We start from the raw sequence: 26,728 nt of genomic DNA, 5'->3' as shown, positions 1-26,728 counted from the left end.
CCACATTTTTCCAAGTGCCAATTAATTTTGTCCCAGATTATTGTCTCAAAAAGCTTCTCCACCACTGACGTAAGGCTGACTGGCCTGTAGTTGCCAGGTTTATTCCCTTCCCCTTTTTTGAGCAGGGGTGTAACATTTGCAATCCTCCAGTCCTCTGGCATCACTCCCATATCTAAGGAAGTTTGGAAGATTGTGGCCAGAGTCTCCCCAATTTCCACCCTTACTTTCCTCAGCAACCTAGCATGCATCCCATCTGGGCCAGGTGACTTTTGTTAGCAGCACTTTTGAGTGCTGCTAACCTTTTCAGTACCACTTCTCTTATCTATTTTTATCCTATCCAATTTCTCTACTACCTCCTCCGATACTGTGACATTGGCAGCATCCTCTAGTGAAGACAGATGCAAAGTACTCATTTTGCACCTCAGCCATGCCCTCTGCCTCCACAAGATGATCTCCTTTTTGGTCCCTAATCAGTCTCACCCTTTCTTTGACTACCCTTTTACTATTTATATGTTTATAAAAGACTTTTGGGTTCCCTTTTATGTTACCCACTAATCTATTCTCATACACTGTCGTAGCCCTGCTTAATTCCTTTTTCAGTTCTTCTCTGTACTTTCTGTATTCAGTTTGGTTCTTTACTGTAATATGAACCTGACATTTATCATAAGCCTCCCTTTTCTGTTTCATTTAAACCTCTATGTCTTTAGTCATCCAGGGAGCTCTAGCTTTGGATGCCCATCCTTTCCCCCTCCTGGGAATGTGTCCAGCCTGTACCCAAATTATCTCCTCTTTGAAGGCCTCCCATTGCTCATTTACTATTTTATCTGCCAATATTTGATTCCAGTCCACCAGAGCAAGACCCCTTTTTAACTCACTGAAATTAGCCCTCCTCCAGTTGAGTGTTTTCACGCCTGAATGTTCCTTGTCCTTTTCCAGAACTACTCTAAACCTGATGATATTATGATCACTGTTTCTCAAATGCTCCCCCACTGAAACAAGCTCCACTTGCCCCACTTCATTCCCAAGAACTAGATCCAGCACTGCTTCCTTCTTTGTTGGGCTGGAAACATACTGATCAAGAAAATTGTCTTGTACACATTTCAGGAATTCCTTCCCCTTTTGTCATTTACACTGTTATTTTCCCAGTCTATATTAGGATAATTAAAGTCCCCCATTATCACTACTCTAAAGTTCTTGCATTTTTCTGCAATTTGCCTGCAAATTTGCTCCTCTGTCGTCTTCCCACTATTTGGTGGCCTATAGTATACGCCTGGCAGTGTAATAGCTCCTCTATTGTTCCTTAATTCTAACCAAATAGATTCTGTCTTTGAACCCTGAAGTACATCATCCCTTTCCAGTGCTGTGACAGTATCTTTGATCAATACTGCCACCCCCTCCTTTTCTTCCCCCTCCCCGTCTTTCCTGAATACCTTATAGCCAGGAATATTAAGTTCCTAATCGTCCCCTTGTTTGAAGTCTGTTCACCCCTGTGCTCGCTGACTCATATCGTTCTCAGTCTGGGAACGCCGATTTTAAAATTCTCATCCTTGTTTTCAAATCCCTGCATAGCCTCACCCCTCCCTATCTCTGTAACTCCTGCAGCCTACAACCCTCCGAGACCTCTGCACTCCTCCAGTTCTTGCCTCTTGGGCATCCCCGATTTTAATGACTACCGTTGGTGGCCGTGCCTTCAGCTGCCTAGGCCCTAAGCTCTGGCATTCCCTCCATAAACCTCTCTGCCCCTCTACCTCTCGTTTAAGGCGCTCCTTAAAACCTACCTCTTTGACCAAGCTTTTGGTCACCTGTCCTAATATCTCATGTGCCTCGGTGTCAAATTTTGTTTGATAATGGTACCTTGGGATGTTTTACTATGTTAAAGGTGCTATATAAATGCTAGTTGTTGTTATTGTTGTCATCTCCGTTATTGCCACTATATCATAATCCGCTCTAGCTACATGTGCCTCTAGCTCACCAACCTTATTTATCATGCTCCGTGCATTTATGTTTGTGCGCTCTAAACCCGCTGTTTGCATTTCTCCCATCTGATTCCTCCTATTTCTGAACTACACTTTATTCTAATACTGTTTGTCTCTCCCAGTCCTCTGTGCACCTTGTCTCTCCTCACTAATGCTTCACCCTGGTGTCTCTCCCCCTGTCAAATAAGTTTAAACCCTCCCCCACAGCACTAGTTAACCTCTCCACGAGGACATTGGTTCCACCTCTGTTGAGGTGCAACCCATCCACCTTGTACAGCTCCCTCCTGCCCCAGAACTGGTGCCAATGCCTCAGGAATCTGAAGCACGTCCTCCTGCACCATCTCTCCAGCCACACATTAACCTGTCTTATCTTACTGTTCCCATACTCGCTGGCATGTGGCACTGGGAGTAATCCAGAGATCACCATCTTTGAAGTCTTGCTCTTTAACTTCCTTCCTAGCTTCTGAATCTCTATCTGCAGGACCTCAACCTTTCTTCCTGTGTTGTTGGTCACCCAGCTCTGTCCACACCAAGCTCTGTGTTTTTGCCGATATCCCTCTAATATATACCTTTTCAAAACACACTAGTTAAATACAACTGGTCAAGTCAACTTCCAGCCACGATAATTAACACTTAGTCAGGGACCTATTGACTGTTAACTTGCAGTTTTTTAAAGGTAGAAAACTAAGTTAAATTATGGACTGAGTGGCGGTGTTCAGCAAAGCGATCATCCAATCCGAGTTTGGTTTGGTCTCTCCTATGTAGAGGAGACCGCATCATGAGCAGCGAATATAGTATTCTAAATTGGAAGAACAACAAGTAAATCACTGTTTCATCTGGAAGGAGTATTTGGGGCCCTGGATGGTGGGAAGGGAGGAGGTGAAAGGGTAGGTGTTGCATCTCCTGCGGTTTCGTGGGAAGCTGCCGGGGAAGGAGAGTAGACCAGGGTGTCACGGAGGAACGGTCCCTTCGGAATACTGAAATGGGTGGGGAAGATATTTTTGGTGGTGGCATCGCGCTGGAGGTGGCGGAAATAGTGGAGGATGATCCATTGAATGTGGAGGCTGGTGGGGTGGAAGGTGAAGATAAGGGGGGACCCTATCATGGTTCTGGGAGGGAGGGGAAGGGGTGAGGGCAAAAGTGCGGGAAATAGGACGGACATGGCTGAGGCCCCTGTCAACTGCAGTGGATGGGGAATCCTGGGTTGAGGAAAAAGGAAGACATATCAGAAGCACTAGTGTGGAACGTGGCATTGTCGGAACAGATGCGACAGAGAAATTGGGAGAATGGAATAAGAGTCCTTACAGGAAGTGAGGTGAGAGGAAGTGTAATTAAGGTAGCTGTGGGAGTCAGTGGGTTTATAGTAGATATTGGTGGACAGCCTATCCCCAAAAATAGAGAAGTCAGGGAAGGGAAGTGTCGGAGATGGACCATGTGAAGGTGAGGGAGGGGTGGAAATTAGAAGCAAAGTTGAAGTTTTCCATTTCAGGGCAAGAACAAGAAGCACCAATACAGTCGTCAGTGTACCAGAAAAAGAGGTGAGGAAGGGGATCTGAGTGGTAACTGGAACAAAGAATGTTCCACGTATCCCCCGAAAAGGCAGGCATAGCTAGGACCCATACGGGTTCCCGTACCGACACCTTTTATTTGGAGGAAGTGAGTGGAGTTGAAGGAGGGTAATGGTGGATGGGGACTGGTTGGGACTCCATTCAAGGAAGAAGCAGAGTGTTGTCCTGGTGGGGGATAGAGACATAGAGTGACTGGACGTTTCTGTCCTGCCTCCTGCACTGTTCCAATGAAGCTCAGTGCAAGCTCGAGAAACAGCACCTCATCTTTCGAGTTGGCACTTTACAGCCTTCTGGTCTCAACACTGAATTCAACAACTTTAGATCGTAACCACTGCTCCCATTTTCTTGGACGGCAGGTTGTGGTTCTGCTGTTATCATTCACACCTCCTCTGGACCCATCTTTTGTTTCTTTACTTGTCCCATTACCACCCCCTTTTGCCTTGCACAGTCATCCCTTTTGCCATTTCATCACTCCTGCCCTCCACCCTATCACAGACCTTCCCCGTTGTTCATTCCTCTCTTTCTCCTCTCCTCTCCTCTCCTCCTTCCACCCCCCCCCCACTTTTTCCTTGGCTCTGTACTTGCTTATAAACTCTAATTTCTTAAATCTCTAATTTCTTCCAGTTCTGATGAAAGGTCATCAACCTGAAACGTTAACTCTGCTTCTCTCTCCACAGATGCTGCCTGACCTGAGTATTTCCAGCATTTTCTGTTTTTATTTCAGATTTCCAGTCTCTGCACTATTTGCTTTAGTTTTAGAATTGAATAGTTTTTTTGGCCATGTGAAGTATCGTTGACATCCATGCCCAAACAGTGAAATGAATGCTGTGTAATAAATGTTTAAATATAGTCATGTGACTGTCAGGACATTACAGTAACAGTAAGAAGTTGATTAGAAAATGCATGCAAAAGTTTTTAGACTTGTAATACATCATTGGTGGTTAGATGAATCTTGAATAAAACTGTTAAGTTTGAGTTTTGTGATTGCGGATTACCATCCACAAAATCCTAGAACGTCTCAAGAAGGCATGAATTGATGCACTCTGAATATTTTCCAGAACTTTGTGACCTTGCGTGCAAGTTTTTGCCAAGAGGGTACATATTCTAGCATATTGATCTATATCGTGCATAACTTAAATAAAGTAGCTGAGTATCCGGGATTCGGGGTCCTAACCAAACCTTCATTTTAAACCATTTGAATTGGCTGTGGACTGTGGAAGCATTGAAGAGTCAACATTTCCTCAACAACTGTGAGTGAAAATAAGTGGAAGTCCACCCCACAGCAACCATGTCACTATCTGTCCCCCTCCTAAAATTGAGATAACTTTAATCTGTGAGGAAGATAGGTGATGAAAACCGATGAAACAGAGATATCTGTCTTAAAAGTTTTAGGAACTGTCTGATTTTTAAAAAAAATTTCCACAACTCTTCAGAAAAGATTTTTCCTATCTTCTTAACATAAAGTATGTGCCATAGATTCGTATAGATAGGTTTTCTATGTGAATTGCTCTAAAGTTATTGCCCAAATATGTTTGTGTAAGAGCTCAAAGTAAGCATGTATGTTTCTAACCAGTGATTGACAGACAGACACTGCTACTACAGGATTGTTATTAGATCTTTGATATCTTACTTTGAACTTTCTGTTTCACAGAAATTTTAAATTATATTTAACTTCAAATGTGGATCATTTTTCTGAAACTTTCAAAGCAGTAATAGTGGATGGAGATGGAAATGAAAAAGAATATCCTGTGCAATGGAAAAACTTCTTTACCGGCCACGTAATTGGTTAGTACATGTAATGAAATTGAATGGTTGCAAACCATGGTGCTGTTTTTAAAACATAAAAGGTATTTTTGTTGTTGTAGCCTGTAGTAGTGCTGCATTGAATGCATAGGCCTAGGAAATATTCAAGTGCAATGATATTAAAATTGTTCTTGGGTGGGGGGGGGGGTGGGGGGTGAAATGTAGGAACTGGGAGGTACAAAGCAAAAGACGAATGGTTTAAAAAAAAAAGGGAATTACACAGCAAATCATCTTTTATCTGTCCTAATAACCTTCAGCCCTTTAATTGAGCAGATATTTATTGATCGGTTTTAAGGAGTTAATTAAGAACTGGTTGTTCGATATCCAGTTGTGGATGAGCTGCAAATTCCTTCAGTTAAACATTGGGAAAACTGAAACCATTGTCTACAGCCCCCACCACAAACTTTGAGGCCTCACCATTGTCAGGTTGAACAAGACTACTTGCAGTCTTGGCTTCCTATTTGACTGTGAGCTGAGCTTCTGACCCCATGTACTCTTCATCGCAAAGACTGCCTACTTCCACCTCTGTAACATCATCCGCCACTGCTGCTGAAACCCTCATCCGTACTTGCGTCACCTCCAGACCTGACTGTTTCAATACTCTCCTGACGAGCCTCCCATCTTCCATCTTCCATCTTCCATAAGCTTCAGCTCATCCAAAACTCTGCTGCCCGTATCCAATCCTGCACTGGATCCCGCTCATCTATAAATCCTGTCCTTGACAACTTAATTTGTTCACACCTCTAAATGAGATCAGCTGTTTTATCAACCCCATGGATGTTGCCATTGTCTCCAGCTTCTTATCTGACAATAAGATGAACCATACTATCACCAGCTTAACGTCAGCAAAACAGAAGCCATGCAAACATCTACATTCATCCAGTCTCGACTCCATCTCCATCGGCTGCCATCTCACACTTGGTCCAGGAGTGTGGAACTTTGTTTTATTGCCTGAGCTCAGCTTCCTCCTCCATATCTTGATTTGTTGACAAGACTGCTTTCTTTCATGTCTGCAACATTGACTGCCTTTGCCCCTACCTCTCCTCCTGCACTGCTGAAACACACGTTCCTTGCTGGCCACCCAGCTTCGACAATTAATAAACTACAAGTTATCCAAACTGCTGTACCCATGCTAAGGCCTACATCCCTATCATTCTTGTCCTTACCAAAGTCCACTGGCTTCCTGTGTCCCAGGGAGTTCTGCCTCCTTCAGCCATCTTGCCTGCCGTCGAGAACCACTTCAATGAGCATCTCTCTTTTTCTTCCTTTATCTCCCCCCCCCCCTCCCCCCCGGGTCTACTCACGATCAACCGCTCTGTAAAGAGCTCTGAGGCTTCTCTGTATGTTACGAGTACTGTAGAAATGTAAGTTGTTGATGATGGTAAGTTACCAGATTTGATTGTAAATTTCTGATCCCAGCTCAGTGAGAAAAAAACACGCCTTTCTTTTCCTCATTAATATTCTTTTGACACTTTGAAGTGCAGCAGACACTCTCACATCTAAGCACGTAATATGATAAGAGGGTGTTATAAATTGGATAGCCAAGTGGTGAAGCTTAGAATACTAGTGCCTGGTTTTCAGTTGCTTTCAAGCCTTTATTCACCGAGATCCTCCTTACACACTCACTATACCCTAGATAAGCTCTCATACAAAAAGGATACAAGAGAGTCCCCAATTGACACACACCACCTGAATATAATTAACACTAATTGATATAAGACCATAAGAGATAGGAGCAGGAGTAGGCCATTCGGCCCCCAAGCCTGCTCCGCCATTTAATGAGATCATAGCTGATCTGATTTTTACCACAACTCCACTTTCCCACCCTTTTCCCCATATCCTTTGACTCGCTTGCTGTCTAACTCAGCCTTGAATGTATTCAATGGCTCAGCCTCCACAGCTTTTTTGGGTAAAGAATTCCAAAGATTCACGACCCTCTGGGAGAAGAAATTCCTCCTCATTTCCGTCTTAAACGGGCGACCCCTTATTCTGAGACTATGCCCCCGAGTTTTAGATTCCCCCATGAGGGGTAACATCCTCTCAGTATCTACCCTATCGAGTCCCCTCAGAATCTTGTATGTTTCAATAAGATCTCCTCTCATTCTTCTAAACTTCAATGAATATAGACCCAACTTGTTCAATCTTTCCTCGTAAGACAACGCTTCCATACCCTTAAATATTCCTTAAATAAGGGCACCAGAACTGTACGCAGTACTCCAGGTGTGGTCTCACCAGCACCCTGTACAGTTGTAGCATGACTTCTCTGCTTTTATACTCCATCCCCCTAGAAATAAAGGCCAATATTCCGTTTGCCTTCCGGATTACCTGATGCACCTGTATGTTGACTTTTTGTGTTTCATGTACGAGGGCATCCAGATCCCTCTGTACCACAGCATTTTATAGTATTTCTCCATTCAAATATTATTTTGCTTTTTTATTTTTTCCTCCCAAAGTGGATGACTTCACATTTTCCCACATTAGATCCATCTGCCAAATTTTTGCCCATGCGCTTAACCTGTCAGTATCCCTTTGCAGACACTTTGTGTCCTCATCGCAACTTGCTTTTCCACCTATCTTTGTTTCATCAGCAAATTTGGCCACAAGACACTCTGTTCCTTCATCCAAGTCATTGATATTTATTGTAAATAGTTGAGGCCCCAGCACTGAGCCCTGCGGCACCCCACTAGTTACAGATTGCCATTTTGAAAATGACCCTTTTATCCCGACTCTTTGTTTTCTGTTAGTTAGCCAATCCTCTATCCATGCCAGTATATTACCCCCAACACCATGAGCTCTTATGTTGTGCAGTAATCTTTTATGTGGCACCTTACCGTATTGGAAATCAAAATATACTGCATCCATTGGTTCCCCTTTATCCACCCTACCCGTTACTTCCTCAAAGCACTCTAATAAATTTGTCAGACACGCTTTCCCCTTCATAAAACCATGTTGACTCTCCTTGATTGTATTATGAGTCTCCAAATGTCTTGCTACTACTTCCTTAATAATGGATTCTAGCATTTTCCCAATGACAGATGTTAGGCTAACTGGTCTATAGTTACCTGCTTTCTGTCTCACTCCCTTCTTGAATAGGGGTGTTACGTTTGCGGTTTTCCAATCCGTTGGGAACTTTCCAGAATTTAGTGAATTCTGAAAGATTATAACCAATGCATCCACTACCTCTGTAGCCACTTCCTCTAAGACCCTCGGATGCAAGCTATCAGGTCCAGGGGACTTGTCAGCCTTTAGACCCATTAGTTTACCTAGTACTTTTTCTTTATTGATAGTGATTGTTTTTAGTTCCTCCCTCCCCTTTGCCCCTTGATTTTCTACTGTTATTGGTATGTTATTAGTGTCTCCGACTGTGAAGACAGATACAAAATATCTGTTCAATTCCTCTGCCATTTCCTTGTTTTCCATTATTATTTCCCCAGTCTCACCCTCTAAGGGACCAATGTTTACTTTAGCTACCCACTTCCTTTTTATATACTTGTAGAAGCTTTTACTGTAGTTTTTATATTTCTTGCTAGTTTGCTCTCATAATTTATTTTCTCCCTCTTTATTATTCTTTTAGTCATCCTTTGCTGGTTTTTAAAGTTTTCCCAATCTTCGGGCTTACCAGTAATCTTTGCCATGTTGAATGCTTTTTATTTTAACCTGATACCATCCTTGACTTCCTTAGTTAGCCATGGTTGGTTCACCCTTTTTGTGGAGTCTTTCCTCCTCACAGGGATAAATTTTTGTTGTGAGTCATAAAATATCTTTTTAAATGTTTGCCACTGCTTATCCACCATCATACCATCTAATCTGTTTACCCAGTCCACTTTAGCGAATTCCGCCCTCATTCCTTTATAATTGCCCTTATTTAAGTTTAATACAGTAGTTTTAGACCCAAGATCCTCGCTCTCAAACTGGATGTGAAATTCTACCATATAAATCACATGATACGATTAACAAGGGATGATGGGGTAAGTCCACATCATTCCTTGTATTGCACTACACTGAAGTTTCCCCTCAACTTCTTGTGTGGCAGATGAGTTCTTATTGGGTGTTGGACTTTGGGGGTAATGATGGGTCTATTCATTTGGCAGCCTTCTTCTTACTTTTGATGCCTAAAACCATTCCTATGTCAGTCTTCGAAGTCTCTGGTGAAAATGCAGTTTTTCAAAACTTGCTCTCATCTGGCAAAATGAAGGACAGAAGAAAACAAGTTGGGAAATAAAAGTTTTTATTTAAATTTGATATTTTAGAGGGGAGAAAAAAAAGCTTAAGATAGGTAAGATAGGGAAAATATTAAATCAACATTTATTTTAAAAAAGAGGAAAATAGAAACTATATGAGCAGATTGTACTGTTCAAATTTTATTGTTTGCTCATAGTTTGGTGTTTAAGCTGAACATAATAGTGCTATTCCTGCTGCTTGAGTAGCTTTATTACTGCAGTAGTATTTTCAATTTGACTGTTACCCAGGAGACTTGGAGTTGATGTAAATAGGTAATGGCATGTATTATCTTTGAATATTCAATTTCTAGAAGATTACTGTTTCACATATTATGCAAAATCTGAGCAGAATGAAACAAAGGACATGAAAATGGAGTCTTTCTAGCAGCTAACTGTATTTCCATTTAAATTGATGGTCTCCTTTCAGGATTTCTCTGATCAGGCTATGTAGCAAATCTTGACTTGTGGGGAATTAGCACAAATCTATGTCTATCTAGAAATGCCAAGTTGATACAGACAGATGCAATGTAGTGTTAACAGCATTTTTATGGTTGCCACCTGTTCTTTTACTTCGAAAATACTGGGCTCGATTTTGGCGTCGGGTTTCCGGTGGGTTTCCAGCGGGGTGGCCCCGAAAATCCCGATATCCGGTCACGTGACCGGATCGCGACGAAATCCCGGCCACTTCCGGGTACCGCGCTGACATGCGGGGCTGCGCGCGCAAGCCCCGCTGGTGGAAATCTCGCAGGCAATTAAAGCCAGCGGGGTTCCACTTGAGAGTACTTACCTTGCTTGTCAAAAGAGGAAGTGTGGGATTTTAGGTTCAAGGCAGTGAGTTTCCCACACTGGGGGAAACAGTCTCTCTCCAACCAGGCGTGTTGCAGCCAGCAGCCTGTGGCAGGTGCCAAGGTGCACTCCACGGGGGAGAGCCCTCACCCGCGCAGGAGGCCACCGCGTCACATAGGGCAACCCCTGCCCTCCACCACCCCCCGCCAAGGCAGAGGACAGACCGACACGAAACCGCAGCCCCAGTCTGAGGAACCACCCACCTACCCTGCACAAGCCCTCAGACCAACACCTGCCAGTTGGGTGGTGCGTGGACACCCTCGGAGGACGAACAGCATGACCAGCCCCAGCAGCCTCGCAGTCCACGCCGTCCGCCGCAGAGACGTGGATCCCCCCAACACGGTGTTGTAGCACGCCCACCTGCACAGCAGGAGGGAGGGCTACCGCAGGGAGAGACGCATCGCAGAGGGCACTACCCTCGCCACAGGGTCCACAGACCGAGGCGCAGCTCCCCGGACCTCTCCGAGCAGCAGTGCACAGGGAGGCGCAGATTCGCTCGACATGTAGTCGTGGAGATCTGCAGCCTCTTTCATGCCGAGCTGCTCCTGGCTGGCCCCAGCACCAACTGCTTACCTGTCGCTGTCAAAGTCACCACTGCCCTCCACACCTTCTCCTCCGCATCCTTCCAGGGTGCAGCCGGCTACACCGCCGATGTCTCTCAGTCGTCTGCGCGGACGAGCCCTGCAAATACACCTGCACCTACTCTGCAGTAACACAATGGGTGGCATCAGTGGTGGGTCCTCATAGTGATACCCAGGAGCGGCCATTATTGGACACAACGGACAGGATTCGCGGAGACATGGCAGTGGTGGTGTCAATATAATGTGTGCTGTTTGTTGCTCTGAAATTCAATATAGGTAACACCCATGACAAACCCTCAGAGACCCTTGTGCACCCCCTTCATGCTGACGACACATTTGCCTTACGCTGCCTACTGCACATATGTGATGCATGCCCTGTGGCTGCAGCACAGGTGGTGGCAGGTTGAGTGAGGCTGGCCGTGAGGGAGATGCACGGGAGGGTGAGTATGGGATGGAGCAATGAGATTGTATGAGGATTGGGTTGCGTGTTAGTGGCAGGATGAGTACTGGCGAGGTGAGTAGGTGGAGGTAAGATGAGGATGGGGTTTGAGTGGGTATGAAGGGTGATGTGACAGAATAGTGTTGGCGGTGCCGAAGGAGATGTGGGGTGGGGGCAGTGTTGTGGCAGACGGAGTGTAGGGGAAAGACTTCATGTTCTCACTGCGGCTGACCTACTGCGGTCATTGCAGCGCCTCCTGCACTGTATGCAGGTGGGCCATATGTTGGTGGCGCAGGTGACCCCCTCTGCCACCTCGAGCCAGGCCTTCTTGGTGGCAGAGGCAGGCCGCTTCCTCCCGCCCGCCGGGGGGAAGATCTGTGTCCTCCCCCTCCTCCTCACCCCATCTGATGATACCTGGGGTGAGGCATCATTAAACTGGGAGCAGCCTTCCCCCTGGGCTGTTCCATGCTGCAATTTGTTCCATTGGTTGCAGCATCTGTCAGTGGAGGACTGCCCCTTTAACTAGAGAGCCTCCAGCTGACAGATCGTACTGCGCATGCGCAGCCCGACCGACGCGCAGGCCAGCGCCGTGGACCCCGGAGGAGCAGGTAATTGATTCCTATTAGTGGGTTGCCTGCTACGATCGCGTGGGCAACCCACTAATTTCGCCGTCCGCGTTTTCGACGCTCCCGGAGGACCACCCGCTGGGAACCCGCAGGCCTGCTAAATTCGAGCCCACTGTGTTCATTTTCCTGTGTGCAATGAACACAGTATTTTCGAAGTAAAAGAACATTGGTAATTGTTGCCAGAATGTCTCAAAATATTACTTTGTAAAAGTTCTTAACAATGTGAGAGATTTTTAGCACAGCAAGTGCTAATAATTATTTATTAGTTACGTACCACTCCCATTGAGAGCAGGAATCGAACCAGGGATCTTCTGTTCTTTATGACTCAGCTACACACCTCCGCTATCAACTGTGCCATTGGGGGAGCCTTTTAATTGACATTCTCATGTCCTAACTCAAAATAAAATGATTGTAAAGGCTGAATCAATGTTGAAGTAGAAACTATAAACTAAAGGATCGGAAGCATAATTGTATCAATTTTGTGTTTTTAAATAAAAGGTGAACCAGGTTCAAAAGTCCAGGCTGTTATTGATGAAGAGGATTTTAATGCCAGAATTGTTACTGATGAAGGAGAGTATAACATAGAGGTATTCTTGACCTTAATTTACCATTTTTAAGAAGTCAAGTCTTGAAACCCTGCAGTCTACAGAACTTAATAGAAGTTCAGCACAATACCTGTCTATATAATGTGCTGAAGCAGAATTGCACTTAAAAATGCATATATACACGCTGAAAAGTTGAAAGATATTGGATTTTAATAAATGCATGAACTATATTAGTCCAGCACAGAAGGGAGGCCATCTGGGCCATTGTATCTTTGCCAGCTCTTTGCAGAAATGGTCCAAGACTAATCCCACCAACCCACTCTCTTCATAGCCCTGTATCTTCCTCTGCTTCAAATATTTATCTAATTTTTCCTTAAAAGGTACAATGGTCTCGGCCTCAACCTGTGGCAAAACTCTGTGGCAAAACATTCCACCCTTCCACAACCCTCTGGGTAAAGAGATTTCTCCTCACCCCTCTCCTCACTTGCTTAGTGATGATTTTAAATTGATTGTTTGTCACTGACTCTTCAACCAGAAGAAATAGTCTTTCCTTATTCACTCGTCATAATTTTAATTACCTCTATTAAATCTCTTCTTAGTCTTCTCTGCACCAATGGAAATTGACCTAGTACCTCGAGTCTCTCCTGATTATTATAGTTTCCCCTCCATGGCATCATTCTGGTAAATCTACGCTGTGCGCTCTAGATCTTTAGCATCCTTTCTATAATGAGATGCCCAAAACTGCAAGCAGTACTCTTGGGTCTAACTGGTGTTTTATACAAATTTATCATTAATTCTTGACTCATACTCTATGCCCCTGTTTATAAAGTCAAAAATGCTGCTGTTCTTTTTTATGGCTGAGGTACGCTCATTGCCATATTTGTATTCTACTTTATTTGCCTGGGTGAAGCACCGTGAATCTCTCAAGAGAAACATCAGGTAAATATCTGTTATTGTATCCAGTTTGACCCTGAGCTGAGCATTATATCTCACACTCTACCCATTGCCAAAACTGTTTATTTTCAACTACACAACATTGCCTCTGCCTTACTTCAGTCTCTGCCACTGAAACCTTTATCCATGCTTTTGTCACCTCTAGATTCAACTGTTCCAATGTTCTCCTTTCTGGCTGCCTATCCTTCACCCTCCGCAAACTCTTACCTATGAAACACAACTACCTGTGTCCTGCTCGCCCATTACCCCATTTTCACTGACTTGGACCGACACCTTGACCTCAAGTATTAAGTTTAATCTTTGTCTTCAAATCCCTCCACGGACTTGCCCACCCCATCTTTGCAACCTTCTCTAGTCTTATGTCTCCCTCTGCAACGTTCAGTCTTCTGACTCTGACCTAATCTGCATCCCTACTCCCTTCACCCCACAATTGGTGGCAGAGCCTTCAGCCTCCTTAGCCACACTCTGGAAATCTATGCCTCTTTGCCTCTACCTCTCCCTCCCTTTAAAAGCCTCTTCAAAAGCCCTCTTTTTGACCAGTTACGCCTCAGTATATTTCCATTTGTAAAGGGCTTTAGGACTGTATTTTTACATTAAAAGTGCTATATAAATGCAGGTTGCTTTAACTTTAGTAGGTCCTTTTTTATGATAAAAGTGGTGAAAGTGAGTTGTGAAAAGTTCTCGTTGGTTAGATTTCTACTCGTTATATTCATTTGTGCTGGTTGTAACTTTTTGAATTCCGGTTTCTAGCCACTATGGAGGTTTATTGACTCTGCACCTGTTGAAAAATTGTTGGCGTACAAATCTGAAGATGTCCGAGAAATTGGGCGCTTAAAGTCATCAAATGTTTGTGGATATATAAAGCTGAATGACTCTGAGCTTTTGCCTGAAGAAATTGATGAGGAGGAGGATGATTTTGATATAGATGCCTCTACAGGTAGGTGTATTCGAGAAACTGCTACCTTATTGTGTTGATTTCCAGTCACATGATCGCCTTCATTTTGCCAATCTGCAGTTAGCATTCTGGTTTCAAGCAGATATGGAGATTTATTTACTCTGCACCAGTTGAAAAATTGTTGGCATACAGCTGTGAAGATGTCTGGGAAAGGCCATTTCTCAATAGTACTAGATGTGTTTGGCTTACGCTACCCTCCAATATCCTTTGAAATTGTTTATGCAGGATTTTAAACTCCGTAATCACTACAGAAATCCCTTCTCTGTCATTAGCAATAGAGTACCTCTCTTGCCTGCCTAGGAGTTGTGCCCACTTTGTGGGTATTCCAAACACACTTTTCAAACTGAGGTACAATTGCAGAGGCTAGTGCTGCCTTTTATGGAACATAGCACACCTAAATGTAGGGCCAGGCTATTGAACAGAGACGAGTGATATTAAGGGGTTAATAATCCTCAGGGTAGTTAATTATGATTTCCTACTCAGTTTTTACAGTTTATAGGAAAATTTACCCTTTGGTAATGATATCATGTTTGATTTTAAAAATCATTCAATAGGGTATGCAATATCATTTTGTAAAGGGTTTGGGTATTGAGCCCTCAATTGTGAACTTAGATTGTACCTTGGAAATAGAACCTAGTTCTTCTGAAGCTGATGAACTCTCCACCTACTGTATGGCTCCTTTGCTATTGCAAATAACAATAAGCTATTGTTTTAAAATTGTGCAGTAACATTTTGTTTCTGTTCTTGTACTACTTTCCATTCCCTTTTGTTTTATGAAGGTGCAGGGAACCTGGACTTGTGACTCTGCTGTCAAAAGGATAGACAGGTGAACTACCCCTATATCTCCATCAATGCCCACTTTGGCTTCTAGGAATTACTGCCCAGGCAGGACATCTCTATTATGTTGTCTAAAAGAAACAGGCAAGATAGATGGATAAATTATGCTAAAAGATGTTTCTTAAACAATTTGAACACATTTTTTCCACAATGTATTTATTGCATTGGAAAAATGAGAAGAGGAGGTATGATCTGAGTGTTTAAAATGACCAGTAGGTGGATGTAGAAAGGCATTTTGTGTTGAAGCAGAAAGAGGTGAGGAGTGGGTTTTATAAGCTAAGAAAGAAATGTGACATAATGAAGTAACTGCTTCAGTCTGATTGAACTCATTCATACAAATTCAGAGATGAGTTGGATGTAATGTGACAGACTGTATTATAGGTTGTGAGCACACTTCTGATGCAAAGCTTTTCTGTTGCTCGGAAATCACATATTAATGTAAAATGTTTACTTTTCCTTCTCATTAACGGAAGGGTTCTTTAAGTGTCTTTGGAAGCCATTGCAGCTGGCATTGTCACTGAGGACTGAATGAGGTTAATACATTCAAAAAGAAAATAGGCACAATCAGGGAGCAGAGCTAAATTAAGATGAGACCAACAACAATTTTGGCCCCTCTACAGCCCCCACACAACCCCACCCCCAAATCCCAATCCATTTAAAAACTATCCCAATGGAGGGCTGGGATGCTGCTCTCTGGTGCTAGGAGTCGCAGACATCTTGTTCCTATGGGATCGGGTGTGGGGATGCTGAGCTCCTCAGGTTGTAACAGGCAGCCAGCCTATTGGACATGGCTCACTGCCCCTGGCGGGGATACTATATTTGGCTGGGGCCTCTGGACATGGGCCCTTTAGACCCGTGCTTTAATACACCTCTGGGAGCAGAGGGTTATGAGACTAACTGGAGGATTTTGGGCCGTGCTGGTCCTGCAAAAAATACCCAAAGAACAAGGGAAGCTAGATGGATTGGCCTTTTCTTTCCACCCTTTTCATTCAATATATTTGAAATGATCTATTGATTTTAACTATATTTCACAAGGCTTCTTTTTTTCAGTTCTTTCTAAGGAGAGTATTTTTGATTTTTTTTGATAAAGACAGTCTCCAAATAGTTCACCATTTCTTTGCTACTTTATTTTTCTACAGGGGACACCTTTGAACACTGAAATGCAAAGTCCCTTGTCTATTACAATCTTCCAATCAATCTGAGATGGCTCTGATCTTGAAATGTAGTTGAATTTTTTTGCTTTCTGGTCAATGCCTGCAATTATAGAGCAGAGGTCACTGATGATTTGGCTGTAATATGTTTGTTGTCATTAAAGAAAAACTGAACAAATGAAGAGGACATGTGCTTTGGGTTAATAGAGTAATTGATGCTCATCTTGCACAGAAGCAAAATGCTATCTGCCAGAGTTGATGAGTTAGATGATAGGTCCTCATGAAATTATATTGAAAGCTTCAGGATTATAGAGCGGCCTGACGAGTGGTCCACTGTTTCTGTTGTGCAAATAACATTGGCTGAACACTTAGATCTGTGGGGGGGGTTCAACTTTACTGTGGTTCTCAATCAGACTCTTGCAAATCCCAAAATTGGAACAGCTTAAAAGCTTTGTCATATTGAAAGTGTGTCCAGGCACTCTGATATAATCTAACACATGGTATATATTGCTTGTCTCTGTATTTGTCTGCAATCAAGTCCCTGATGTTACAAAATTGGATAGCCTGGTGGTGAAGGATAGAATACTAGAGTCTGGTCTTCAATTGCTTCCTTGACTTTATTCTCAGCTCCACATTACACACCTCCACACCCTGGATCAACCCTCCTATATGTGGATACAAGGAAGTCCCCAATTGATAATATACCACCTGAATACAATTGACACTAATTGATATAAATCACATGGTTACAATTAACACCTGATCTTTTCATATTGCAGTGCAGTTAAATACTGTTTCCAGCACTTACCTCTTGAACTCTCTGGCCCAGAATATGCATCAATCTTAGGCACTGGAAATGCCTTATGCTTTATCAACCTTCAAATGCCTGTTATCACATGTACAGTTGCTTTTTCTTCTTTCCCCAACAATCTCCACGACAAACTCTATGCTACAGAGGATGTCCCTGATGTCGTAGCAACTGGGGCCACATATTAATAAGATTATCAGTCATCATTTTATTCTTTACTGAAGTGAAACATCTAGTTCTATTGCTTACCTGTTTACTGGTTTCTCCTTTATAAGGAAACTTTGATTAGCTGCTAGCACTTTCTGTTTCCCTTCGGACAGTGCAGACCTGACTGGGTACTAAAAGGGCTTTTTGTTCATTCTGTTCATGTTCCATTAGCCCCCACTTGAGGTTACAGACCTCTTGCTAAATGGCTGTGGATTTTGCATAACTCGCATATTTTGTTGCCTTATAAGCAAAACCACCGTTTTGAGGTTTTCACACAAGAATGGATGGAATCGCTGAATATGATCCCCAAAACACCAGTAAAAATCCTGTAATCCCCATGTAATATTTAACCTATTCTGTCACCATCATCCAGTGGGCCTAATTATAAATGGATGAAATTGTAGAATGTGATCTCCAAAACAGTGGTCAGAATCTTTTGTTAAGGAAACAGAATTGAACTTATTCAGTCACGGTAAAACAGTGGCTCTGCTTATTAAGAAAAATATACACTTTTCCCATAAGATGGTTAGATACTTCACCTTAATACAGCTTTTCTTTCAGTGGCATTATATTACAGATACCAATCTCCGACAGCAACCCATAAAGTGCAATGCTCAGCTGCAGACCTCAGTAATGCTGTGCTTCACATTGAGCACCGAGTATTTGGTCCCTAAGTGGTTCATTTTTCATGTTACAAGAGTGTGGATGAGAACAATAGCTGTCTCCTAAGATTTTCATAAGTTTTAAGGAGGTCTTCGGCAGTTCTACGGGTGGGATAGGCACTTTTAAACAGTGGCTTTGACGGGACTGGAGTTATAACGTGCCCTATGCAAAGCCCAAGTGCTTGTAAGATTATGTACTGGAGATGATCTTGTACACCTTGGCTTCGTTGTGTTCTGGAGTCAGATCACCAACCTGGTTCCTGCTGTCCTGTTGCAAATCTGAAACTGCTCTGCAGAAGTTGTCGTATAACAACATTATTTTATTTTAATTTCTTGTGCTTAAACTGTGCATTGATGAACATGCTGAATACCATTGTAGGAGGTGAGGGCAGCATATTAGCTTTTTTTAGGTCGGAAATTTTACAAGTAAAACAGTGTGTAAAACCATTGTGTATTCCTCAACAAAAGGGCAAGATGCTTAATGCAATAAGGTTTTTTTAAATAAAGTAAGTACCTAAGCCTTAAAGGGATAGGTTGGAATTTTTTTCTTGAGAATCTAACCCAATAGAGTGCCTTAGGTTTATGATTGTTGGGTAGAGTTTGTTTCAAAAATGAAAGCACTCCCTAAGCAATTGTACTTTATTTTAAATGTTTCTAGTCCATCTCCCTTGTGCGTGGCAGAAGAGCCAGACCAACTTGTAAATTATACTTGCTTCATTTAAAAAAAAAGTTATGCTCAAATGTCTTCTTAGGCATCAGGTGGCGAGCTTTTGCCTAACTACCTGTTCTGTTCTTGGTCAGGCCAGGTTCCATCCATACTTTGAAATGTCTGTAGGTAGAGTCAGAGCAAGTGTGATGTCTCCTTATGCTATAGCTGTTCTTCTCTTCAGCTTGATATTTCCATCAAGCATATCCCATTCATATGCATGGACTATGACCACAGCTATAGCTACTCTTCTTGTCATTCTTCTTCCATCTTGGGAACAGTGATCCAATCCAATGTAGTGTCATCTATTTGTATGGGCAGTATCGTACATGGAGGAATATCTATAATGATTTTGGTTTATGTAATTTGCTTTCATTCTTTTCTCCCTATTTCCATGCCCTCCTTCCTCACCCAAGTATGGTATTGGTTAGAGTTTTATTGGCTGGACTGGTAAAAGGCTAAAGTGATTGCTTCAATTGTTGGCGAAAAGATTTGCAAAACTATATTTGCAAATTGCAACATGAATCTCACCTTCAAGGTGTTACTTTTACTGTTGCCCCCAGGTATGGAATTTTCTAGTTTGGATGCCTGGCTGCTGATGACTTTGGATCAAGTTGTTTCATTGTAAAGGAAAAATTAGTTATCCCTCTTTTACTGAAGTAGCTTGGTATAAAAATCCTGGTGAGAAGATTCCAGATGAGCAATAGGTGGCAGTTTCTTCATATACTCAATATTTGCCAAAAATCGATTGAGCTGCATCACTTGGAATTGTGTGAATATGCTGATCACCGGCGTGCTTTTACTGTTAGTGAGCTGTTGGTGCCTGATGAATGTTAGAGAAGCGTGGAGGAGTCTGGCTTCTGGAGCTCAACAGTTGAGAATGAAGCTTCACTTTCAAACTAAGTTCCCCTATGCTGTACTCTCGGGGTCTCAGACCCTACATATGCTACTGTAGATGTATTTTGATCATTTAGGTTCAGGTCGTGCTGCAATTGCCATCTCTCTGGGGCAAGATGCTCTGGAAATGGTCGAAATGGAAAGAGTAATTCGGTGAGATTCACTCAGATCTTTACTCCCTTTCTTCAGTGCGGAGAGTGGGTGTTGATTGCAAGACACCTGCAAACTCCAAAAGGCCTTCTGTGGGTGATGGATGGAAGTTTTGAGAGCTGCTTCTTTACTTCTTCTAACAAGATATTGGTGATCCCCTGGAGCTTGGTTACTGGTTGGCTTTGCAGTTCTCTTGTTTCTTAGGATGATGTGTATTTTTTCATTGGTACCTTTTCTCGCCTCATCTCTTTTCCTTTTCCCTCCTTAATTAGTAGTTACTGCAGAATACCTATGTGGGCCCTTCCATTTCTGGAGAGGAAGTACCAAGGTGGTCGTGGTCATTGTCCCATTAACCATCTTTGATATTGTGTTTCTATTTATGTGTTAACACATCTTCTCAGCTTCACACACTATCGAGCTAAGTCAAAATAATGTACTATATATTTTTAAGATCTGCCTCTTTTTTTCTGTAAATAGTCCTGAAGCAATTTAGAGAAAAAACTATTGGAATTAAAAAAACAAAAATCCAACTTGGAATTTCTGACCAGGATTTGATGCCTGTATGGTTGTCAGCCTGTGATCCCCTCCCCCCTCTTTCATTTTAATGGACTGGAAAATCACAGGCAGGTAAGTGCAGAAGCAGAAAACCCTGGCCTGTAATTCTTTGGAAGGTGAGAGAAGAACACAGCAAGTCTGCTTTTGTACAATGGTACTTACAAGTCCATAGTTTTTAAATGGTGCTAACTGTGATTATGAAATCACATTGTCAAGCACTGTCTGGATTGTAGAACACCATAGCTTAAAAGATCGAAGGGCAGTCGAGTTCTAACCCACAGTACTATTACTGTTGTGGTGAAGGTGGATTTTTAACATTTGACATTTATTCCCTTTTTTAAGGTTTCCTCCTACTTTCTGCTGCCTCATTACTTTTCTTCAACTGAGCATGGTAGTGCTGTATGATTCTAGTTAACTTGCTGTGCCTCAGATGAAGCATTTGTCTTTGACACCCCTCTTGCAAACACAATAGGCAAGGTTTATCTGTTTAATTGGATAAACTGCATCTTCCCAAATTAAATGTGTATAAGATTTGCTGGTTTGTCAAAATAAACTAACACATCTTGTATGTAGAATGTTACAGCACAGAAATAGATTATTTGACTCAAGTTTTGCACTGGTACATGTCTTAATATATTTGGCACCTGGTGCCTTATAGTGTCAACTTGGCTCAGCTAGCACTCTAGCCTCTGGGACAGGAGGTTGTGGATTTAAGTTCCATATCAGGAGTTGAGTGCAGAATCTGGGCTGACACTCCAGGCACTGCTGAGAGTTCTGCATTGAGATGGTATTCTTTGGATAGGATGCCAAATTGGGGTCCAGTCCACAGTTGATGTTAAGGATCCCATTGCACTATTTCACATAGAGAATGATGTTCTTCCTTGTGTCCTGGCTAGCATTTTTTTCTCAACCACCAAAAAAACAGATTAACTGATCATTCATTTAACTGCTATTTGTGAGATATTGCTGGCATAGAATGGCTATTGTTTGCTTACATAAGTCACTGCAAAAAATAAATTAGTCATGTGAAATGCTTTGAAGCATTTCAACAATGTGAAATAGATGTACTTTTCTTTTTGCAATCATCTTTCTTCAGGCCTCCCTGACATGACTCAACTCTACAGGCCTGCTATATTGCATTAGACAACATGCATTGCATCAGTGTTACTGTGTTATACATACAATCTGGCAGACTTTATTTTGACTGGTTACAATGGCCATTACACATTGAGAAATCAGGTCTGCACACATAAATATGCTATACGCTGCTTACACTATATTGGAAATTTCCACCTGAGGAATTCTGTGTGCAAATCAGCAGTCTGTTATTCCATTGCACAGTGCATTAATACTCCATGGTTTGTGTTTTCATTTTGCTTATCTAAAGTGAAGTATCTTCTGCATCCAGTATAAGTTTGTAATCACATAGTTCAAGTATTATACCATCATTGTGTGTTGTATGCATGCTTGCTCAAATGCCTGATTCTGATCAATGTCTTGTTTTTGCTTAAGAAAATTAAGACATAAATCCAACCGTTTCAAAATGATTGATTCAAAGATTTTAATTGTTTGACAGAATACATCCAGCGACAGAAACGGCAAAAGGTTCCTCTAGATCCCGAAAGGAATACTTGCAAAATGCTAGTTGTGGCAGATTATCGCTTTTTTAGGCACATGGGGCGTGGTGTAGAGAGCATCACCATCAATTATTTGGTAAGTAAACTCAAAGATGAATAGATTTGAACACATTTTCTATTCTTCTATACCTTTTACCTAACACAGATGGTGGGTCGGATAAATTAGTAACGTATATTTATGTTGATTGACAGTGTACATTTGGATAAAAATAAGTCTTTTAAGCACTAACATTTTTGTTCACATTGGCACTGGTGGAAGCTTGAGCACATTTTGCCTACCTGCCTGCCCATCTTTTTGGTCACTGGTAGTGGAGAGAAAAATTGGAAGGCGAATAACTTCTTTCTCTCACTCTCCCCAAAAAGTAATACTAAACAGAGTAACAACACTAGTAAAATAATCTAGCACTTAAATTTTAAGGCATTAAGTATATATTGAAAAGTACCTGAAGCATATCTTTGTAATATGATGCACAGTCTTTGGAACTTTCTATCATGGATTGCAAAGCAACATTTGCAGGTAAGATTGAACTAAGAATTTAACATTTTAACATCTACTTTGATATGGCATAGAGCTTTCCTTAAAGTCATACTTCTATTTATTTTCAAACCATTATTTATATGAAAGAGAAAACATTTTTGATCCCAGACTAGTGTGTTTTAAAAAAAATGAGGAAAATCAAATATAAACTTGGAGAACGAACTAATTTCTTCCCACATCCCCCTTCAGTAAAGGGATTCCTTTTATTGCATTGTTGTTTCTCCAGGAGGCATAAGGAAGTAATGTGATGTATATCGGTTGCTTTTTGTTTCGTGCAGTTAGCCTTTTACTAGTGACTCATTCAAAATTGTAAAAATTAAAATTAGCGAGTTCTTTTGCATTTTTCCTATATAACTTTTTGCCTGAATATGAATTTTCAAACGCTCCAGTCTTAAAAATATTTGCCACACTTGTACTTACAAATTATCTGGATAGGTTTGGTCTGGCAATGTGATATCTCTTCACCTATATATAAAATGTAATGCAGAAGGGAAAAAAAAACAGGTTGATCTTCAAGAAATGTGATCGTATTACTATGTACAATGTCTTAAGTAAGGTTGTCATGATGTGGAGATGCCGGTGATGGACTGGGGTGGACAAACGTAAGGAATCTTACAACACCAGGTTATAGTCCAACAGTTTTATTTGAAATCACAAGTGAGTCACCTGACGAAGGAGTAAGCCTCCGAAAGCTTGTGATTTTCAAATAAAACTGTTGGACTATAACCTGGTGTTGTAAGATTCCTTACATAAGTAAGGTTGTGTAACCATCTATACTGGTAGTTTGAATAAATTGTTTTTCTAATTGAGCCGTTCATGAATCGATGAACTTGTAACTACTTGTAACTTCCTTTTCTAAATGCAGATTGAATTGATTGATCGTGTAGATGACATATATCGAAATACCTCTTGGAACAATGCTGGCTTCCGAGGATATGGAGTGCAGATAGATGAGGTAAATCATTCGAATGAAGCAGAAATATTTTTTTCCACTCTTGTTGCAGCTGCACAAAACGTTAGCTCAACTGTTCCAGCCTTAGATATATTGATTTGAATGGGTAACTGTCATAATGTTTAAAGCTGTACACATAAGCCTGTAGTGAGCCTGCTTGAAAATAATTCTGAGACCAACTATTATTGCAGTGTCAGTGGAAATGAACTATATTCAAGTATGCTTATGGTATATGAAGTAACATTCAATATCTTTGTCTGTTTTCAAAGACTGTACAGCAAAGTTCAAGTTGATGAAATCTTGTGTGTCAGTTTACCTAAAAAAAAATGTTTAATAAAATATAGTAGCTTGCCTTGAAAATAATGTAGTTGGGAGCATTTCAGTTAGTGATGAGAGAGAGCATAGGGACAAGGATAGATTCTTCTGTGACTCAAGAAGTGACAGTGTGGGGGTGGGAAGAAGAGAAGCTATTATTAGATATGTCAACTGAAATTTTCAAGACTGAGATCTTTAAATTTTTGTTAGATAAGAGTATCAAGTGATATGGAGCAAAGACAAGTAAATGGAGTAGAGGTACAGATCAGCCATGATCTAATTGAATGGTGGAACAGGCTTGACGGGCCTAATCCTGTTGCTATGTTCTGAGGGTGCAACCATTCAAGGGTAGTCCCACCGAAATGGACATTAGAGGAAAGGTGTTGGAGGATGAAAGGGTCAACTGTGTCGAAGGCTGCTCAGAGATTAAAAAGAATGAGCAAAGGCAATGCATTGCAGGCACGGAGAATATCATTCATTACTTTTTGGTAAGGGCCATTTCAGTGTGGTGGGGGGTGGGGGCGGAACAGGATTGGAGGGATTCAAACAGGTAGTTGAGGGAGAGCTAAGCATGGACCTGTGACACCATGGGCGGAATTATAACCCTCAAAAATGGGTGAGTTGGGGGCAGGTGAGAAGTTAAAATAATACAATTTTGCAGCACGACTGCAACCCGGCTCCAACGCGCCCATTTCTGGGTTGAATGGAGGCGCGCGCGAGTAACCTACCCACCAGGCGGGATGATAATTAGCGCAGGCGGGCACATACTTAATGGCGCAATCTACCTGATTATATGATGTAAATTAGGTGATTTTTAAAAATTGAATTTAAGAGACCTTCGAATTTAATGCCTCCAGCACGGGTTTCCCGGGCTGTGGAAACCATGGCAGGTAAAAGGAGGCGAGAAGGGCCTGATCCATGAGGTAAGTGCCTTTATTGCACTGCTTGTGGGCCAGAAGGAGCGGGAGTGTTTGCCCGCGGTTCACCAAGCTTACCTTTTAAACACCGCGTGAACGGCCGACAACCCCCCTGCCCAGCACCCCATACAATGTCAGGTGTGCCCGAACCCGCCCCCCTCCCCAACGATGTCAGTCCTCCCCCGTCCCTCCCCAACGATGTCAGTCCTCCCCCATCCCTCCCCAACGATGTCAGTCCTCCCACGTCCCTCCCCAACGATGTCAGTCCTCCCCCATCCCTCCCCAACGATGTCAGTCCTCCCCCGTCCCTCCCCCCGCCATGACCCTCCCCCGTCCCTCCCCCCGCCATGACCCTCCCCCGTCCCTCCCCCCGCCATGACCCTCCCCCGTCCCTCCCCCCGCCATGACCCTCCCCCGTCCCTCCTCCCGCCATGACCCTCCCCCGTCCCTCCCCCCGCCATGACCCTCCCCCGTCCCTCCCCCCGGTCCATGACCCTCCCCCGTCCCTCCCCCGTCCCACCCCCCGGTCCATGACCCTCCCCCGTCCCTCCCCCCGGTCCATGACCCTCCCCCGTCCCTCCCCCCGGTCCATGACCCTCCCCCGTCCCTCCCCCCGGTCCATGACCCTCCCCCGTCCCTCCCCCCGGTCCATGACCCTCCCCCGTCCCTCCCCCCGGTCCATGACCCTCCCCCGTCCCTCCCCCCGGTCCATGACCCTCCCCCGTCCCTCCCCCCGGTCCATGACCCTCCCCCGTCCCTCCCCCCGGTCCATGACCCTCCCCCGTCCCTCCCCCCGGTCCATGACCCTCCCCCGTCCCTCCCCCCGGTCCATGACCCTCCCCCGTCCCTCCCCCCGGTCCATGACCCTCCCCCGTCCCTCCCCCCGGTCCATGACCCTCCCCCGTCCCTCCCCCCGGTCCATGACCCTCCCCCGTCCCTCCCCCCGGTCCATGACCCTCCCCCGTCCCTCCCCCCGGTCCATGACCCTCCCCCGTCCCTCCCCCCGGTCCATGACCCTCCCCCGTCCCTCCCCCCGGTCCATGACCCTCCCCCGTCCCTCCCCCCGGTCCATGACCCTCCCCCGTCCCTCCCCCCGGTCCATGACCCTCCCCCGTCCCTCCCCCCGGTCCATGACCCTCCCCCGTCCCTCCCCCCGGTCCATGACCCTCCCCCGTCCCTCCCCCCGGTCCATGACCCTCCCCCGTCCCTCCCCCCGGTCCATGACCCTCCCCCGTCCCTCCCCCCGGTCCATGACCCTCCCCCGTCCCTCCCCCCGGTCCATGACCCTCCCCCGTCCCTCCCCCCGGTCCATGACCCTCCCCCGTCCCTCCCCCCGGTCCATGACCCTCCCCCGTCCCTCCCCCCGGTCCATGACCCTCCCCCGTCCCTCCCCCCGGTCCATGACCCTCCCCCGTCCCTCCCCCCGGTCCATGACCCTCCCCCGTCCCTCCCCCCGGTCCATGACCCTCCCCCGTCCCTCCCCCCGGTCCATGACCCTCCCCCGTCCCTCCCCCCGGTCCATGACCCTCCCCCGTCCCTCCCCCCGGTCCATGACCCTCCCCCGTCCCTCCCCCCGGTCCATGACCCTCCCCCGTCCCTCCCCCCGGTCCATGACCCTCCCCCGTCCCTCCCCCCGGTCCATGACCCTCCCCCGTCCCTCCCCCCGGTCCATGACCCTCCCCCGTCCCTCCCCCCGGTCCATGACCCTCCCCCGTCCCTCCCCCCGGTCCATGACCCTCCCCCGTCCCTCCCCCCGGTCCATGACCCTCCCCCGTCCCTCCCCCCGGTCCATGACCCTCCCCCGTCCCTCCCCCCGGTCCATGACCCTCCCCCGTCCCTCCCCCCGGTCCATGACCCTCCCCCGTCCCTCCCCCCGGTCCATG

At 44.3% G+C, this 26,728-nt stretch overlaps 1 protein-coding gene across 4 annotated transcripts in view; it reads left to right on the top strand.

The window, feature by feature from the left end:
• Positions 1 to 26,728, top strand: part of adam17b (ADAM metallopeptidase domain 17b) — a 74,315-nt gene that overhangs the window by 10,240 nt on the left and 37,347 nt on the right. For all 4 annotated transcript variants that reach the window (XM_067984250.1, XM_067984254.1, XM_067984251.1 and 1 more), the window contains exons 3-7: positions 5,196 to 5,329; positions 12,558 to 12,646; positions 14,309 to 14,495; positions 22,063 to 22,199; positions 23,527 to 23,616. In XM_067984250.1, coding sequence (XP_067840351.1) covers positions 5,196 to 5,329; positions 12,558 to 12,646; positions 14,309 to 14,495; positions 22,063 to 22,199; positions 23,527 to 23,616 — 637 coding nt within the window. The remainder of the gene's footprint in view (positions 1 to 5,195; positions 5,330 to 12,557; positions 12,647 to 14,308; positions 14,496 to 22,062; positions 22,200 to 23,526; positions 23,617 to 26,728) is intronic.

This window comes from Heptranchias perlo, chromosome 5 (assembly GCF_035084215.1).
Source record: "Heptranchias perlo isolate sHepPer1 chromosome 5, sHepPer1.hap1, whole genome shotgun sequence".
Classification (NCBI taxonomy): domain Eukaryota; kingdom Metazoa; phylum Chordata; class Chondrichthyes; order Hexanchiformes; family Hexanchidae; genus Heptranchias; species Heptranchias perlo.
This window is presented reverse-complemented; position numbering and strand designations above follow the sequence as displayed.